An 18,682-nucleotide genomic window follows, 5' to 3' on the forward strand; every position below is an offset into this window, starting at 1 on the left:
CTAAACTCTATGGTGATTTAATGACAAGATCTCTCAGATTCCTGCCAGAGCCTAGGCTAGTGGAGCTCAAACCTTATAGTCTCAGGACCTCTTTGCCCTCCTAAAATTTGTTGAGGACCCCAAGGAGCAGTTGTTTTTATGGGTTTTATTTATTGGTATTAACTATATCTAAAATTAAAATGGAAACTATTAAAAATATTCACTTATTTTATTTAAGAGTAGCCATAATATAAATATACATATTTATATCAGCAGCATATTTTCATGAAAAATAATATTTTCCAAAACAAAAATAATATTTAACGAACATTTGCATTTTTAACAATTTTCTCAATAGGAAACAGTAGGATTCTCAGATCTGCCTGTTCCTGGAAAACCTCACTGTACAGTCCTGGCATAATGAGAACTAGAAAGGGAAATCACGTTTTTACTGTTATTGCAGAAACACTTCGACTCGTGGATCCCCAGGAAAGCTCTCAGGGGCCATGTGAGGATCTTTGGCCTAGGTTAACTGGTATGAATATTTGAGGAAAAATTGCTGAGATTATGAATACTCTTGTTTGGATTGCAGTTTCAAATTTCTAATTTTTATAAGTATAGGAAAATGATATTTGTAACTTTTTTAACTCACTGGCCATTCTACTGAAAGAATGCCTTTTTAAAGATAACTTATGTTGGAGCTGCCCAAACTGAGTTACATGTTATCTCCTACACCAAATATAAATATAGACGGATGGTGTACCATGTAGTAATTTTCAGTTCTAACTGAAGATTAGATGAGATGGGTAGACGATCAGGAGGTGGCCAGGATCATGAATACAGAATCCCCAAACAGCCTCCATTATAGGTCCACCGCCTCAGTGATGAGACCACAGCCAGGAGAGGAATACCAGGAATGAAGCCAGACAGTCAGCAATGCTCCTCTTACAGGCTTGGACCCCAGGCCACCATGTGTGAAATGTCTAGACCTGGGAGGAGCACCAAGGGCTCCTCTGCTCCCCTAGAGGCAGATCTAAGCACCTGACCCACCTCCATCCCCTTGGGGAGAGAGCTCCAGGCCACGCTTCTCAGACCATCACATGAGATCAACAGAGAACTGATCCCCAGGTGGGCTTGAAAGTCAGGAGGCCAAAAGTCGGACACCAGGCAGAGCACATATGGCAATTCAGAAGCCCTTAAACTCTCTAAACTTTTTACTCTGCACAATGAAATTTCCGTATCCTAAATCATCTGATGAGTGTTCCTCACCCTTTTGGTGGAGATGGGAGAGAAACTGCAAGCTCCTGGTAGAGGGTATAGGGTGCCAGCTCCCGGGCCACATGGTGACCACCTCACCGATCCATCTCCTGGCTCTGCCACCAGCCTGTGTAGCACGGGCCACCTCACATTCTCAACGCCCCTCTTAGTAGTTCCAAGTGCATTAATATGACTACGCCCTTTACCATAAAACATCATTCAGTTAATTTCCTAAACACGAGACACGAGGCAGATGAAAGGTTAGCAGGTCTCTTCACAGCTACAGTAGAGTTGAGATGAAATCTTTCCTTTTTTACCTTCGAAGAGCCGAAGTAGAAATCTGGATAAATGCCCAGTTCCCTGCCTAAAAGAACACCCCTTAAAAGGGAGAGCAGTAACAGATATTTAGCCATTTATGTCATATTAACAGTGTAACTCTAAAGAACTGTTCATTTCAGCCAGAATTCCAAGTCTGATTGAGTTTAGAATAACAATTATGTATCTAAACTTTCAATCTACATATAATTACTTTTGTGTGTCTTTTCCTAAGTGACTGTGGGAGCTGGAGCGTTTCCATTTCCACCAGAGTTATAATATGATTCAACTCCTGTTGCTATATGTTCATATGCAGAGATTCTTTCCCCCTTTATAAAAGAAATGCTTCATGTTTCAACCTTGTGTTTAACTGACTACCCCCTCTGCAGGGTACTTTTACCCTGAGCAGTGAATGCACTGCAGGCTTTCGGAGGGCGGTGGGGAGCCTCCTTCCTCCTCTCAGAGTCCTTCCTGGGGAGCTGTGTGGGTGGGATCTTGTCTAGAATGTGCCACCTCAGTTTATCTTTTAGGAGACTGGGCTATTATGTCATAATATAATTCTTTACTTTTAAAATAATTACTAGTGCCTGGCCGGGCATGGCTCAGTGGTTGAACATTAACCTAGGATCCAGGCGATCGTGGTTCGATTCCCAGTCAGGGCACATGCCCAGGTTGCAGGCTCGATCCCCAGTCGGGGGCGTGCAGGAGGCAGCCGGTCGGTCAATGACTCTCTCATCATTGATGTTTCTATTTCTCTCTCTCCCTCTCCTTTCTCCTCTCTGAAATCAATAAAGATATATTTTAAAAATAAAATAAAATAAAATAAAATAATTACTAGTGCCTATAGACAAAATGGATTGATAATCTTTCTTAATCTATAATCAGGATGGAAACCAGCTGAACTGTAATTTCATTCCTTTGGATATAAAATTGGACCTTTGGGAAGATTTACCAGCAAGCTTTCAGCTAAAACAAAACCGCTCCCTGGTAAGAATAGTTCTGTGAATTTGTTTTAAATTAAAATTTGAGGCATTTTAATGACCATTTTGAGTTTAATAAAAGCAGCGTACTCTGTGGCCTATTGCAGAATCCCATCACTGGTTGCATTTTAATCAGTCCAGGCCGAGCCTATGAATTACCCCGGTGCTAAGAATATATGTGAAATCCGTTTCCTTGGTGAGCGATCACACCTAGGCTTGCTGCTTCTGTGGACTGAATCATCTCACATCTAATTTTTCATTCACAGGAGTAGCAGCTGTGATAGTTGTATCTCACAGAATCACATTTTACCTTTGAAGGTTAAGTTCTAACCAGGATAGGTTCTGGGGGCCGAGATGAAACCATGCTGGGTGACTGCAGCTGCGGGCCAAGCACCTGCCAGGAGGCCTCAGTGCTCTCTGTGGCCTGGGTACCTTCACTGCCAAGAAAGTCAGTGTGTGCAGGGCTGACCCAGCAGGCCGAGTACCACGCTCTACAAGAAAACGTGATTGTGTTTTGCCCTTTGAGTGGAAATCAAACATTGCCCACGCATTGGCTGCACCTGTCTTAAATCTTAGAAAAAGGTAGCAGAGTTACTTTCTTCAGTGTCCTCTAATCCTGATTCTCAGATCTGAGAAAATAGCCAGTGTGTATACTTGACCAATAAGTAAGATTAATGGTACTCTGATAGAAATGTCCCAGGTTTATTGATGGCTGTCTTCCTGTGATAACTTAAGTTGGGGTACAAAGTGGTTCTCATATGTTGCTGTGTCCATTGGTCACAACTGCCACACTGTTGTCCCCAAGACTACAAGCTTTGCCTCAGCCACTGCTTCTGCCAGCCAGGCCTCTGTCGGTCTCACTGGGCACGTCACTGCAGTTGGTCCCTATGTGTTAGGGACATGCTGGGTGCCCTGAAACGTGCCTACAGAGTCTCTGGACTGAAAGAGACGCCTGCAGAACTGGCTGCAGATGGTTCACGAGAAACAGGTGAGAGCTGCATCAAATTGGGGAAAGCCTTAAATTGTGACACTCAAAAGCCTATTTGGGGCATATAACAAAACCTCAGTTCTCCGATGTTATCAGTAACCTCGCTTTCAAAGGAAGATGACTGCTGAGCTGTGTGCGCTCTTCTCCTTGTCTCATCTCCCGCCAGGTTTTGAAGTTTGTTCGCGAGTGGAGCAGCCTAACGGCCATGAAGCAGAGGGTGATCAGGAAAAGCGGGCAGCTCTTCTGCAGCCCGGCTCTGGCTTTCGAAGAGATCACAAAGCAGCAAGCCAAACAGGGTAGCACAAAAAGGTAAGGGCTGTCTTTCTCTCTTTATTTTGTATTTTATTACTTGTCATGGTTATTTCTTAGGGGGTCTGGGGCATTTATGTAACCACTAATGAAATCCTGATGAGTGAAAAGTATACATAAAGTGACAGCTTATTTTATAGCAACATAATTGCATACTTTGTGAATTTGATCAAATCTGTTGGAAAAGATTGAGTGTCAGGACCTTGCTCGCCTTGAGTCTCACTTGCCAGGTGAGAGGCCAGAGTCACAGGTTGGTGCGACCTGTGACCTGCCAAGCCTGGGACACTTATTAACAATAGGAAGACATTTCCCTGTTAGAGCAGCAGAACACACCTCTGGGCCCGTCTGCCCCGCGCTCCTGAGCATGGACCTCGGGTGCCATGCAGCGGGGGGCTGGTTCTATTGGACGCACCACCACTGAAGTGGTGGGAGGTAAGTATTATGCCTGTGGTTGGAAACGAAATGAAAGGAGAGGTTAAGTGTCTCTTGTTTATAGCTGTTTTGCCTTTATCATGGCAGGTCCCTTTGTAATCTCTGAACACTCACTTTTCTTTCTTGTCTTCATAATCATCTTTGCCTTACTTAAGTATCGTATCCCCTTGCCTGATCCCCACTCTCTGTGGATTCTTTCCTCAGCACGAAGCAGGTTCCCAGGATGGCAGGCAGCTGAGTGTTGCCCCACTCTTGCTTTGGAAGAGATCGTAAAATACCAACAGCCACATGGCAGGAAAATCCCCTGTGGCCCTTGCTGTTTCCCTACACTTGTAATCTCTCTTCACACCCACATCCCAGCGTTTTGTGATCTCTAGCCTTTCCCATGCACACAGGTGAAAAAAATTCACCAGTGGTATAGGAGAGGCTGTGGATGATTAAACAAATTATATCTCTACGCAGTGAAAAATCTTCAGCCGTTTCAAAATATGGCATGTGGTATATTCATATGGGAGAACGGGGAATGATACTTGCAACAAGTCATTAAAGGTAAAAATAAGTATAAAAAGGTTGGGGACACAAATATATGTGATTGCTGTTACTGACATAGAATGTATCTGGTAGGATACCTGAGAAAATCTTACCAGAGGTTTCTCTAGGACAGTGGGTCACAACTGGGGGCAGTTTTACCTCCAGGGTAGCAATGTTAGGAGACACTTTAGTTTGTCAAAATTAGGGGATACAACAAGGGAACATCTGGCTAAAAACCCTGCAGTGAACAGGACTGCACTCCCCAGCAAAGAATTTTCTGTTTCAAAGTGTCAGTAGTGCCACTATTGAGAAGTCTTGCTGTAGACCATAAGATTAGGGGATTTGTGGAGATCATAGGGAGGGACTTTATGCTTTATGCCAGGATCACAAACTAATAAGGAAAACAAAGCAGGTACCATAAATGAATGGATGAGGTCATGTATAAAACTAGAGAAAGATGGGTAGGAGGTGTATGGCAAATTGTAAAGGGCATAACCCATCTAACATCATTTAAATTCAGATTTAAAAATAAAATATGGCATCAGTCAAATAAAACGAGTTGGATTTATTTATGAGCTGCCAGTTTTGGACTCTTGCCTAACCTCTTCTGTACTGGTGGAATTTTTTTCACGAGCATATATTACTGTATATTAAAAAATACATTTAAAATATATGTGTGTAAGAAAATAAAATAAAACATATGTGTGTATTTATATATACACACACACATACATATATGCACACACGTAGCAAAAGGCATGATGCCTACTTTATTTTTCTCAATACTTTTTCCAGGCCTCTCCATTTTCTCATGTTTATAGCCACAGTCGTAGCTGACGTGTTGGTCTTTTCCTTGCATGATCATAATTTCCTTCCTAACTGGATTTATTGCCCACTCCAGACATTTCTAGTTTCTTTTCCATCGGACATGGCTGGCCACTTAAAGAAAGATGGCTGATCAGGCTAAAAGCAAGTCATAAAATTTATATAAACTAAAGTTACTTATAAAATTATATGTAGATGATATCTTACAGATAACACTTGTGTTAACAAGCAGCAGAGTAAATCACTGGACTTGTATTTTTAAGAGCTCACTCTGGCAGCAGTTGGAAGGTAAGATTGAAAGGGTGAGGCTCAAATTGGGGAGACAAGTTGAGTTGGTTTTCTATTGCTACCATAACAATTTATCACAGATTTAGTGGCTTAAAACAACAGCAGTTTTTATCTCACACTTTTATAAGTCAGAAGCCCGGGTTGGCTCTGCTGGTTTCTCTGCTATGAATTTTATATGGCTGAAATCAAGATATTGGCCAGCTGGGCTTTACTGATTGACCAGGAAGAACCCATTGCCAAGTTCATTCAGGTTGTTGACAGAATTCAGTTACTTGTGGTTGTAGGACTTTGGTTTCTTTGCTGGCTCTCAGCTGGGGTTCACTCTTAGCTCCTAGAGGCTTCTTCCTAGTTCTAGGAGAAGGACCCCTACATCTCAGGGCCAGCAAAGTTGTGTGAACTCCTTGTGCTTGGAATTGTTACCTATCTTAAGGTCAGCTGATTAGTAAACTTAATTATATCTGCAAAGTCCCTGTACAGTGATACCTACATGAGTGGTTGTTTGGATACTGGGGACAGGAATCCTAGGGAGATGTCTTTAAAATTCTGCCTACCACACAAGTTAAAGGACATTGTAGTAGACCTGGAAAAAAAGGAAAGATGAGGACTTATATGAAGGCATTAGCAATGGGAATGGAGAAAAATGAAGAGCGGTGTTGAGGTAGATCTAGAGACCTTGGCCATTGATTAGAAGAGGGCGGGCTCCAGGGAGACCTACTTAGCAGAGCCATGACCCTGAAGCTCGTGTCCCTATAGAGGGGCGATGCTGACTCTCACCATGGAACCCCACTGAGTCTCAGTGAATTGGAGTAACCCCATCTCTCTGAAAGCAGGAGTGAAGGGCAGGGTTGCACAACACGGATTGGAAGTCTGTGTGAGGGGGTCACACACAATGCCTTTCCCCCCACTGTCCTACCAGTTTACTTTCTAGAGAAACTGAACCACAGAGGCATCGGGCTTGGAAACATCAGGCTCAGCATGTTTCCACATTCTTCACTCAGCTTCCAGAACACCAGCAGCCACGTTTTATTTCCTGGGCAGGAGAGTAGAAGGTTCATCTCTGAAAAAAAATGGAATGGCCTCAGAATAAAGACACATAGGTACTGATCTAAGGAATTCCCCCAAAAGCAATGGCTAAATCTCCACCCAGATTATCCTCCAGTGTCATCCACCAGTGTTCAGGCCCATCCAAGCTCAGGGCTTACAGTCAGCTTTTGAGTAACTTTCTCTTAAATGTGGGTGGAAGCGAGATCACCAGCCGTTGTTTCGGTTCCTAAGCAAGTTCCCATTCGCCAGAGGCAGGCCCGATTCAGTGGGAGCTCTGTTAGGTTTAGGATGCCATCTGGTTGTCCTCTAGCCAAAGCTGACCTCCTGAGCCGGCAGCAACCTAGAGCCAGCAGTGTTTTCATGGGTGTGGACCACTTTCCAACACACGCCCTCTCCTCTGTCTTACAAAACTTGCCGTCCTCTACTCGCAGCCCCACCCAGGGAGTAGGTTGTAGACAACAACCTCCCTTCCATATTTGTCAGAATTGGGATTTGCCATAATCCTTTTCAGAGTTGACATACTTAGATGAACTTCCTAGCAAACCTCAGTGGAAAATTAAATATTGGTGACTCACAGCTATGTTTGAAAAGTTGTCACCCATCCCCCTCTCCCCCAATTTGGAGTTGATTGATCTGTTCCTTACGGTTTCCAAAAATCTGTGCTCAAAACTATTGTAGGAAAGGTTATTTTTAGTTCTTAAATCTCTGAATAGATTTCCCAGCATCTTTTCAAGTTACTGAATTAGGTTTCTAAGCCTTTAAACATTGAGTAATACCTAAGGCAAGGCTTAATATCCCCTTGCCCCTCAAGGCTAGGAAGCTTTCAAGTTCATTTAGAATCCACTGAAATACTTTAGTGAAGTGTTTTTGTCAAGGGAGTAAAATGGTTGAAGAAATGGGGATGGGGAGTTTAAGAACTAAAGTTAGAGAATTTTAAAAGAATTCACTGTGATTTTTCATTGCTTTAAGAAAGACACACAGTAGAAATGCAAATGCATGAAAAGATAATCATCCTTACTCTTAACAGAAGAAATGCAAATTTAAAGCTATACTGAGATACCTATCACCATTAACAGAGAAATTTTGTTTTTTATTTTTTAATATTTTTATTGACTTTTAGAGAGAGGAAGGAAAGGGGAGAGAGAAACATTGATGTGAGATGGAAACATCAATCAGCTGCATCCTGCACGACCCCTACTGGGGATCAGCTCGCAACCTAGGTGGGTGCACAGGACAACGCGCAGCCAACTGAGCCACACTGGCCAGGGCAAGAAGTTTTTAACCGACACACTTTGTGCCAGTGGAACTGTGAGGAAACGTACTCTCATTCATTGCTGGTGGATCTGGATGTTGGCACAAATCCAAAAGAGAGCACTGTGTCAGAAGCTATCCAAATTTAAAGCACCCAAGACTTTTGACCCAGCAATTCTACTTCTGGGAATTTATTTTACATATATTTCATGTGTAGAAAATATCATGTGTAGGGATATTTATGACAGCATTGTTTGTGATAGCAGAGGCTGGAACAGCCAAAATGCCCATTAATCAGAGGCTGGTTAGATATATGGTTTATCCAAATACCAGAATATTGTAACCATTTAAATAATAGGGCAACTCTGTGTGTACTGCTTTGGAGAGACCTCTGAGATGTATGTTTAGGTAAAAAGAACAAGGTGAAGATTAGTGTGTATCTGATGCTCCCGCCTGTTTTTAAAGGTGAAGAGTGTATGGGGAGTGTCTGCTGATGAGTGCAGGCTTCCTCTTGAGGAGACAGAATGTTCTGGAATTAGGTGGCGGTGATGGTGGGACAACCTGGGGAACACACTAAGATGCACTGAAATTGTAAAGTTTTAAATGTTAAATTTAGTGGTATGAGTTATATGTCAATAAAAATATAGAGGTAAATAAGTGAAATGTATAACTATATACAGAAAAGACTATTTCTAAAAGGATACATGGAAAACCAGCAGCAGGCCGCTTCAGGGAGGTGGAAGGCATGGAAGCGGAGGGGAGGCTTCCCCGTCGTGTACACTTTGGGTGCCGTCGGAGTTTTCAAATATATGCGCCATGTATCACCTAACTGAAAAGTCAATAAGAGCATTTATAAGAAGGAAATCTGTTCATTACTAAATCTACTTTAACAACATAAAAGCAAATTTCTAAAATTTTACCTACAATTGCAGGACGATTCCATTGTGATTTAACTTTGATTTTGTCAAGCTCCCGAGTGACGTATTCAAAAATATGAGGAAATTTATGTTTAAAGTGATTTAAAAAAAAAAAAAATACAGTAGGTGTTAACTCCCAGAGAAACTGGGCCACGCTAATTAGAAGGACTTAATTGGGTAATTGCATTTTACCTACTTAAATTCCCCCGTCACGCTGAATTGGAATGACTCTCCTCACTTCCAGTCCCTGAACCACTGTGCGGCATCGACAGTGCTGTGCTACAAGGGCTTGAGTCCCGCATCAAGAGTGGCTTCGCTCTGGTGGAAGATTCCGTAAGCCCCACATGGGCTGCTAATAATGGAAACAACCTTGAGAGTATAGAAGGTGTGATTGAAGCTGCTTAACTAAAAAGAGAATCACTACCTGAAACGCTGAGACACTGTTATAACGGATCAAGGTGACTTGAGGAACCTTAAAGAGAAGGCCAAGGGGAGGAGAAATGCAATTAGAGATTTTCTGCATGGCGCTGCAAGCTGTGTACTTAGCTGCCATTGATCATTTCTTATTCCCACACCCGCTCCTTTTTTCCTCTAAGTGAAAATTGAGGATGATCTTGAATTTTGGATGACTCTTGAATTTCTTAGAAAAATAAATTGTGAGAAAACTAATGTGGGAAGAAAGAGGCGTGTTTCCCACACATGGAGACCAGGATAAAGGGAGAAAATTTCATTCCCGAACAAGCATCAGCACAGCGTACCTCACTTTCCCTCCTGTTGCTTTTGCAAGGAGCAGTGTGAGTGTGAGATAGACAGTCTTACAGGAGAGAGGCGATCTACTTAACATGTCACTGTTTTAGATACATAACCAAAGAAGATGTTGCTGCGGCCTCGATGGACAAGGTCAGGAATGACGGCGGCCACGTCCGTCTGATCACCCAGGAGGCCGGGCCCCGGGACACGGCCGCAGGGTAAGGTTCCTTCACCAGTCGGGCACCACAGTACCAAGACTGCTCCTTTCCATTTTCATAATAGTACTTTACGGTTACAAGGAGCTTTTACAATTTAGTAGCTCTTCAGTCCTAGCAGCCCTGTGAGGCACATGATGTCCTCACCCTAGAAATTGGAGTCGGGAAAGTTATTTTTAGGACCCTGAGGCCAGGTGGACAAAGTGACCTGCCTCAGGCCACTAACATGCTGGGGGACCTGAGGTCAAATATGGGCTCTGTCCCCCAACCCTGAGCTCATTCTTTCGTAAGTTTTTCTTCTAACACTGCTAATAAGCAGCCAGAGAAAATAAGCAAAGCCATGGTTGTAATTACCCATGTAGGACTTTTCCTTTTATTCTAACAAATTGAGCACAAGTCCTATCATGTTTCATTTCTTATTTTAATTCAGTCAAACTCTGAGTTTACCTGCAGGAGGCACATGTTTAGCAAGTCTTTGGTTCTAACCCTATCGACACTGTCAGCTACTTGGCTCTGTCATTTCATGGATGTGACTACTTCCTGTGGGCCAGCAGAGCCCGGAGGACAGGGTCATGAAAGCCTTGGGAATAGGCTTTCTGCCCTGGTGAGGAGTGTGACAGTGGAGAGCATGGTGGCCATTAACCTTAGCTGGGATTTCACATTAACCTGCCCTTCTGAACCTGAAGAAGCATTTCTAACTTCTCCACATGTTTCAAAGTCTGATTACCTGTTTAACTTGACAATATTTAAATTCCCAAGAGAGGCTGCATATTTGTATTCAAATTAACCTTTTTAAACACACCATTCTTTCCTTTATTTGGCATGGAGTAGGATGCTGACGGTAGCTGTTTCATTTCCACCCTGAATCACAGAATCTTGCGTCCTATGTTTACTGTTTATCCACATAGAAATCTTGAAGACCTTTATATGAAGTTAGGCCTAATTGGACTAGGGTAAGTATTTATTAGCTATGTTCTGTTCAATTCTAGAAAGTGTCTTGAAAATGGAGCCTCTGTCCCACCTCTGAATCCCTGCCTCGCCCAAACCAATCTCAGTGTGAAGCCTCCTGCATCCAAAGGCTATTTGCAAGCTGTGGATGAAGAAGGAAATCCACTCTGCCTCCGCTGTCAGCAACCCACTTGCCAAACTAAGCAAGAGTGTAAAGCGAGTGCTTGGGATTCACGGTTTTGCTCTCTGAAGTGTCAGGAGGAGTTTTGGATTCGTTCTAATAACAGTTACCTGCGAGCCAAAGTATTTGAAATTGAACATGGTGTGTGTCAGCTGTGCAAGCTCAACGCTCAAGAACTCTTCTTACGTCTGAGAGATGCTCCTAAAAGTCAGCGCAAGAGTCTTCTGGATGTTACCTGGACCTCGAAGCTCCCTTTAGAGCAGGTAATGATAATTGTGTAACTCAGTTTCCTTTTAACGTTTTAATATGGGAATTTTTGAATATATATACAAAAGTAGATAGAATAATGAACCCAAATACCCATCACCCAACTTTAATAGTTATTGACATTTTGCCTTCATTTTCATCTGTCCCTTACCTCAATTCTTTTTTTCTCTTGGAACTATTATTATTATTTTTTAAATATGTCTTTATTGATTTCAGAGAGAGGAAGGGAGAGAGAGAGAAACATCAATGATGAGAGCCATTGATCGACTGCCTCCTGCACGCCCCCCACTGGGGATGGAGCCCGCAACCCGGGCATGTGCCCTGACCGGAAAACCTCGATCTCCTGGATCCTAGGTCGATGCTCAACTGCTGAGCCACACCAGCCGGGCTCTCTTGGAATTATTTTAAAGCAAATTTCAGACATTTTATTTCATCTTTAAATATTTTCATTATGTATCTCTCACAGATAAAGACTTCTTTCCTCTTTCTATCTTTGAAATATAATCCCATACCCCAAATACCCTTTATCAGACCCAACACAATTATAATTTCTTGATTATAGTAAATCCATGTTTGGTTTTCTAGATTGTGTCAAATTATCTTTTTGCAGTTGCCTTGTTCAAATTAGGATCAAAATATTAAGCCTGTTGTGGCCTCTTTAATCTTTTTTTACACCATTGATTGTTGAGGATGCTGGATAATTTGCGTGCAGGATTTCCCATATTCTGGATTTATCTCCCTGTATTCTCATGGTATTATCTGACATGTTTCCCTATCCCCCTGATTTCCAGAACAACGGTTATAAAATATAGAGGCTTAATTGGATTAAATTATTTGGGGAAGAGATCTTAACAGATGATACATTACATCAAGAGACACCTATGAGGAAGCCCTGTACTGTTTTCCATGTGGCTGTACCAATTTATATTCCCACCAGCAGTGTACAAGGACCCCTTTATCTCCACATCCCCCAATAAATTTAATTTAAGAAAACACACCTATAGTCCAGTTTTTACACTTTTCATGATGTTAATATTGAATGATAAAGGGCAAACAGATGACCCTAAAAATGTAGTTCATTGCAATAAGAAGGAAACATATCTGTTCATCTGTTGTAAAATACAATTTTAGCAGAGCAGTTTATGACACAATATTATTCTTAGACTCATCAATATTCACTTTGATTCCCAAAACTCAGTTGGATTTATAATGTTGTGATCTAATCAGCCCTAAACTTCTAACTAAAACAAAATGTGTAATTTTATAGTGAGCTTAATTTTTAAAAAATCACTCCTGAGCCATTCCCTGCCTACTAAAATACTGGATACATTTCTGCCAGTTAGTTAATCATATATTTTTATTTACCTAGTATTGCTGAATTATGACAGAATTCATTAATAAGCATTTCTGCATAGATGAATTCACATGACTTTGAGAACTAGGGAAATACACTATTTTTTAAATGGTATCCTGAGTTCCTGAAATATCCTTTGGTCTAATTGGTGAGGGACATATTGCACCTGTCCCAGGAGTGTCTCCCAGAGTCCAGTTACTATCTGCTGCCTCAGTGTGGGCACTTCCCAGAGACACACATGAAAGGACTCGAGGACACCCTGAGAGCAGCCTGCCCGGGAATGCAGAGTAACTAGTATACACCTAAAACAAAAGCGCTCAGAGGCTAAGGAGCAGCACAGGCTCAGGCGGGGGAGGACCAGTCAGAGAGCTTAACTTAGGATGTTGAAGACTGGCCGCCAGTGATTTGCCAGTTACTAGGAAGAATAAAGAATCATCTCTGGATCATAGTCTGTCACTGTGGAGACTTGGTTACAAAAGGCAGAACCAAAATGGATTTTCTTCCTACGAATGTGCCATTTGCTCTGTGCATAAGACTTCCATTTATAACTGCTTCTTCCAGTGCCAACCACAGCTGGACAAAGTTGACTGCTCCACTTGGGGCTCCTCTCAGGCTGGGCACTGTTGATCAGGTCCCTGTGCCTGCCGGGGTCTGACAAGGCTCCTTAAAAGTGCTTTAGACCTATATGCTGGCAGCCATGAACTTGATCACCATTTCTTCCTTGTTTAAGACTGAGAAAATAAAAACCTCCACACTCATCTCTGTGATATTTAAACAGCTGCACGGCTGTGCTGTGAGCTGGTTTACTACCTTAGGTAAAATGTTAAAATACATCCCATTTGAATGTAGGTCATCAGTGGTTAAATATAAAGTGTGTGCATGTGGACTGGCCTAAATCGTGCCTACTTTAAATGGACATCTTTGTTTATTCAGAATATGCAACTTATAGAGGTTTGTTCAAGAAATATTGTACCAGTCCATGCAGCTTGGGAGATTCCCAGGTGACTAGCATAAAAGTTCCAGGTGATAGCTATTAATATTAAACTGTCATTGGTATAGTAATGAATGCATTTAGGTCAACAATTAAAGATTGTTCAAGTCAGAAATATTCAGACGCTTTAAGTTTCTAATCTTTTCTTATTCGTCTCTCAGTTTATTTTAGTGACTATATAAACGAGCTCAAAAGTGCAGAAGCAACTGATTTTTCCCAATCTGTCAAGAGTCTTGGTATTTTATACTTGCTTGTAATTTTTTCAAAATGGGTTAAGTAAGGGAAAAAGAACTTTTTCAGAAATACATTTTATTGCTTTCAAATTGCTAACCTAGAGGCTTTTTCCTATTCACAAAAAAAGCAATAAAAAGCCATCCTAATGTATTTTTCCCTGTGATTTTGCTGTATAAACATGATTACACAATGCAAAACCAACAGTTCCCACCGTGTATGTAAAAAAGTGCTGATCTTGTGTTCTCGTTGCAGCTCAATGAAATGATAAGAGCCCCAGGGGAGGGACATTTCTGGCAGGTGGACCACATCAAGCCTGTGTTCAGTGGAGGAGGGCAGTGCTCCCTGGACAACCTGCAGACGCTCTGCACAGTCTGTCACAGAGAGGTCAGTGCAGCTCTCAGACGCCCTGGCTCTATCCTGGGACACCAAAGTGCACATTGTGCACACAGGTGTGAGCCTATATCCCTGGTCCAGGATCCAAGATTCGTTTCATTTCTTTCATCACCTAACACTTGTGTTTCCTCTTGAGGCCTATTCTCAGTCACAGATGGAAGAGAAGCTGTTTGCCTTCTAACTCATCCTAGGTCCAGGAAATTTCACCACCACTGAGAAGAAAATGAATGCCATGTATTATCTGCATAGTCTTAAAGAGCCCCAGACCATCAAACTAGAAGTTTAGTGAATTGGGGCAGTGACCTATGTTTGCATTTGCAGCTAAGAATGTCCTGAGATGTCTGAGAACGTTAATAAATTATCTCTGGGACCAATTCAGTTCAACATGCAAACATTGCACTCCTGGTCAAAGTAGGAAACCTGTGAACCTTGGCACATCTTTGAGCACTTAATTACCTGTTGCTTAAAATGAGAGGGAAACATGACGTAGTACTGTTTATCGGCTAGGATGAATTTTTAACAGGCAGTCCTGCAAAAGGAAGTCAGACCTACCTGTTGGGATAGTCCTAGAAAGAAGCATATGTTCAATATGCAACTTTGTTTCTAACTTTTTTCACCACTTATGGCAGATTTGAGCATTTTCCCGCATTCCCATAAGCGTTCATAATGTCTATTGTCTGAAATGGCTGCGTGCTATTCTGTTGCGTGGACCTCTACCATAGTTTATTCGGCCCTCCCCATACTGACGAGCACTGACGTTATTTACACCCGTTTTTGTTCTTACACATAATGTTGCCAAGCACATTTTTTTTTTCGTAGACAAACGGGTTTTTTGTGTGTTTGAGGTCATTCCTTTAAGATAGATTCTCAGATCTAAAATATCACTGAGTCAAGTGTTTGGATATTTTTGAGGCTGATATTTTTATCTCCAAGCTGTTGTCCAAAAGGTGGTACCGTTGGGTCCCTCCCTCCCGTCAGCGACGGAGGGTGCCCGTCTCACTGCATCCGCCAGCGCCGGCGTGGTGGCCGAGGAGCCTGCCCTCATTTGTGCGCTGAAGACCCTGATGTTGTTCAAAACGCTAATCAATTGTATTTACAGTTTTGAGATCTGTTCTGACCCTTTGCCAGTGTTCGTACTGTATGAGCATTTTCTTAGCCTTCTTTTGCTATTTTAGTTTCCTCTCTTCACAAACAGTTTTTACATAAATGGGATTATGTCGTATGTGCGAGGGGTTTTTGTTTGTTTTCACTTTGAACCGTCTTTGCTTTCCTCACCCTGCCACCTGGATCAAATGTACTCCAACTGGGGGAAGAGTCATCTGATTTCTCAGCTGTGCAAATTATTAACACATTTAGGACTTTAATAGGAGAATTAAGATGCTGCCCCTTCTGTAATTACTTTTTCAGATGCTCATGAAAAATTTTGTTTGTGGGACTGGCAGAAGAATCCAGTCCTTGCCTATCTCATTTTGTCTTTCTGCATTGGTTGGGCCGGTGGACTGGGAGTTCCCATGAAGAGGAAAGGGGTGGGCTTTGTGCGCACTGCACTTGGGGGAACCCCAAATGAGGGATGCACAGATCTCACTGGGTAGCATCCCCCAAAGTTATGTGTTTTCTCCTTAGCATCTGGCCCTAAGTGAACCTGGGACCTCAGGACACTTAGCAGAGCTACTTGAGCCTGCTGCTTGAGGTTTGGTGACCTCCCCTCCAATGGCAAAACACTGGTAGATGGGTGTAGTGATCATGTAGATTTTTCCAGACTAACAGAATACAGAGTTTTTTACTTTCTGTAGCCAGTACTTTCTCCCAACATGTGAACACATTCATGTTTTTTAACTTTCAGAGAACTGCCAGACAAGCCAAGGAAAGAAGCCAGGTGAGGAGACAGTCTCTGGCGTCAAAGCATGGATCTGACATCACACGGTTTTTGGTGAAGAAATGAAGTTAAAAAACTTTAAACGGATGACAGATGGTTTACATGTGGAGGAATTTAACTCAATTTTTTTTTATGTTTGTCTAATATCTTAAGAGTGAAAAATTTCTGAAAAATCAAGAATTCAACTTCCCTTTTCATATTAAATGCTTTAGTGTTCAATACCTATTTATAGAAATCCCGGGACACAGTACTATTTCTGTGAAGTCATGCAGTCTCAATTATGTTTCAGTAAGGTTTGGTTAAGCTTTCATTTCCCCCCTACTATACCTTAATCATGGTGGTGTTTTGCATAGATTGTATTTGAAAAATATATTCACAATTACTTGCAAAATGCTGCTCAGTTGGACTTGGTTCTAGATTGCTGTGTGTATAAAATGGGACACTGCAAAACCTTAAGGGAAATTTTGGAAGCAAATCATCATTATTCAGGAATCCTGGGCGATGTGTGACCAGCCTACTTAGTATGCAAGAGGGACTTGTGTTCACTGAATGCCTCCAAGTGAGATTGGGGTACACATTTTGAGTGGGGTTTTTGTGTTGTTTTATTTCTTAGCCAGTTGTCTTTGTTGAAATTATGCTTTTGAAAATAAGCTAATTGGACCTATGGTGTTTGTGGACAAATGAGGGGTTCTGGGTAAAGTAATTGTTAAAAATATTCAAAAACTGAAAACAAAGTATAAGATGCCACTTAAACTACAGTTTTTAGTTAGTTGGTTTGTTTTCATGCTTAAAACTAGGCTTCCTGTCAAAGCACCCTTGTCTCCCTGTTATCACTGTTTATTCATAAAAGCCTGTCTTATTAAAAGTGTATTCCCGGTACCTCTTTTAAAAGGAGTAAAGAGAATAAAGCACTTTACATTAAAGCATGATCAGATTGAGATGTATGTTAAAAAATAAAGTGTAACTGAAATAAAAAGGTAAAAGGGTGATGGTGAAACAAAAGCGGAGCGTAACCTGTGATACGCCCGAGTCTGAAGCCCAGAATCGGACCCGCACGCAGCCCAGGCTCAAGGAAGTGCGCTCACAAAGACCTGTCTGCAAATGTGTGCTGGAACTCCATTAGTTTGAGACTTTCCCACTTTAATTAGTAGCTGATGTTTTACAGTGTAGAGGACTTGTTTTTAGAAAGATTATACAATCGTGAATTTTCTTTTTAGAGTTTTTATTAAGTTTATGACTATTTTACTGTATAAGATCAAATAGTGTTGTTATACAAATTAGGTTGGGCTTTCTTTGGCCTTTTTTCTGCTTTGCTGGCCAGGCTCTTTGCAGTTTTCTGCCTCATTGCCAGGGTAACCCAGGATTCCTCACGGTTGAGAGCTAAGAAGTCTTCACACTGCTTTTCTTCCAGCATAGGGTGTTTGCAAGTGAGACTTCAGCCTAAGTAGGTCAGGATTGAGTGGAGCTTGCTGTTTAGATCAAACGAAGGTGGTAATTCTAGAGAGAACATTCTCAGATGTAAGAACTGTATGATGGTTTCAGGTGAAATGACCCATGAAGGTGGTCTCTTTGACAGATTTCAAAAATTCAAATTAAAAACACTAGAAGAGCATCAAAAAGAATAAAATATGAATAAATTTAACCAAGGAGGTGAAAGACCTGTACACTTGGCCCTGGCTCGTATGGCTCAGTGGTTAGAGCATCGGCCCACACACCAGAGGGTCACGGGTTCAATTCCTGGTGAAGGGCACTTCCCTGGGTTGCAAGTTCAATCCCCGGCCCAGTCAGAGCAAATTCGGGAGGCAGCCAATCGATGTGTCTCTTTCACTTCCCCCTCCACCTCCCTCTGTTCCACTCTGTCTAAAAATCAATGGAAAGAATATCCTCAAGTGAGGATTAACAACAACAAAAAAAGATTTAAAAAAAGCTGTACACTGAAATTATAAGACTTTAATGAAAGAAATTGAAGACAAATGAGTGGAGAGATATTTTGTGTTCATGGATCTGAGTAATTAATATTGTTAAAATATCCATACTACCCAAAGCAATCTACAGATTTAATGCAATCCATATCAAAGTTCCAATGGCATTTTTCATAGAAATAGAAAAAAATCCTAAAATTGGTATGGAACTACAAAAGACCCCTGAGTAGCCAAAGTAATCTTGAGAAAGAACAAAGCTGGAAAAATCATGCTCCATGCTTTCAAACTATGTTACAGAGCTGTAGTAACCAAAACATGGCATTGGCATTAAAACATACATAGGTCCATGGAACAGAACAGAGAGCCCAGAATAAACCCAGGCCTATATATTCAACTAATTTTCTACCGAGGAGCTAAGAATGTACAATGGGAAAA

The 18,682-nt window shown here is 41.7% G+C and overlaps 1 protein-coding gene across 5 annotated transcripts in view; it reads left to right on the top strand.

Moving 5' to 3' along the window:
- Nucleotides 1–17,950, top strand: part of ZRANB3 (zinc finger RANBP2-type containing 3) — a 186,670-nt gene extending 168,720 nt beyond the window's left edge. For all 5 annotated transcript variants that reach the window (XM_087819883.1, XM_087819882.1, XM_087819885.1 and 2 more), the window contains exons 16-21: nt 2,437–2,538; nt 3,686–3,828; nt 9,974–10,084; nt 11,071–11,473; nt 14,309–14,440; nt 16,293–17,950. In XM_087819883.1, the coding sequence (XP_087676009.1) occupies nt 2,437–2,538; nt 3,686–3,828; nt 9,974–10,084; nt 11,071–11,473; nt 14,309–14,440; nt 16,293–16,391 (990 nt within the window). In that variant the 3' untranslated portion in view covers nt 16,392–17,950. The remainder of the gene's footprint in view (nt 1–2,436; nt 2,539–3,685; nt 3,829–9,973; nt 10,085–11,070; nt 11,474–14,308; nt 14,441–16,292) is intronic.
- The last annotated feature ends 732 nt before the right edge of the window (nt 17,951–18,682 follow it).

This window comes from Miniopterus natalensis, chromosome 8 (genome assembly GCF_054644295.1).
Source record: "Miniopterus natalensis isolate mMinNat1 chromosome 8, mMinNat1.hap1, whole genome shotgun sequence".
NCBI classification, from domain to species: domain Eukaryota; kingdom Metazoa; phylum Chordata; class Mammalia; order Chiroptera; family Miniopteridae; genus Miniopterus; species Miniopterus natalensis.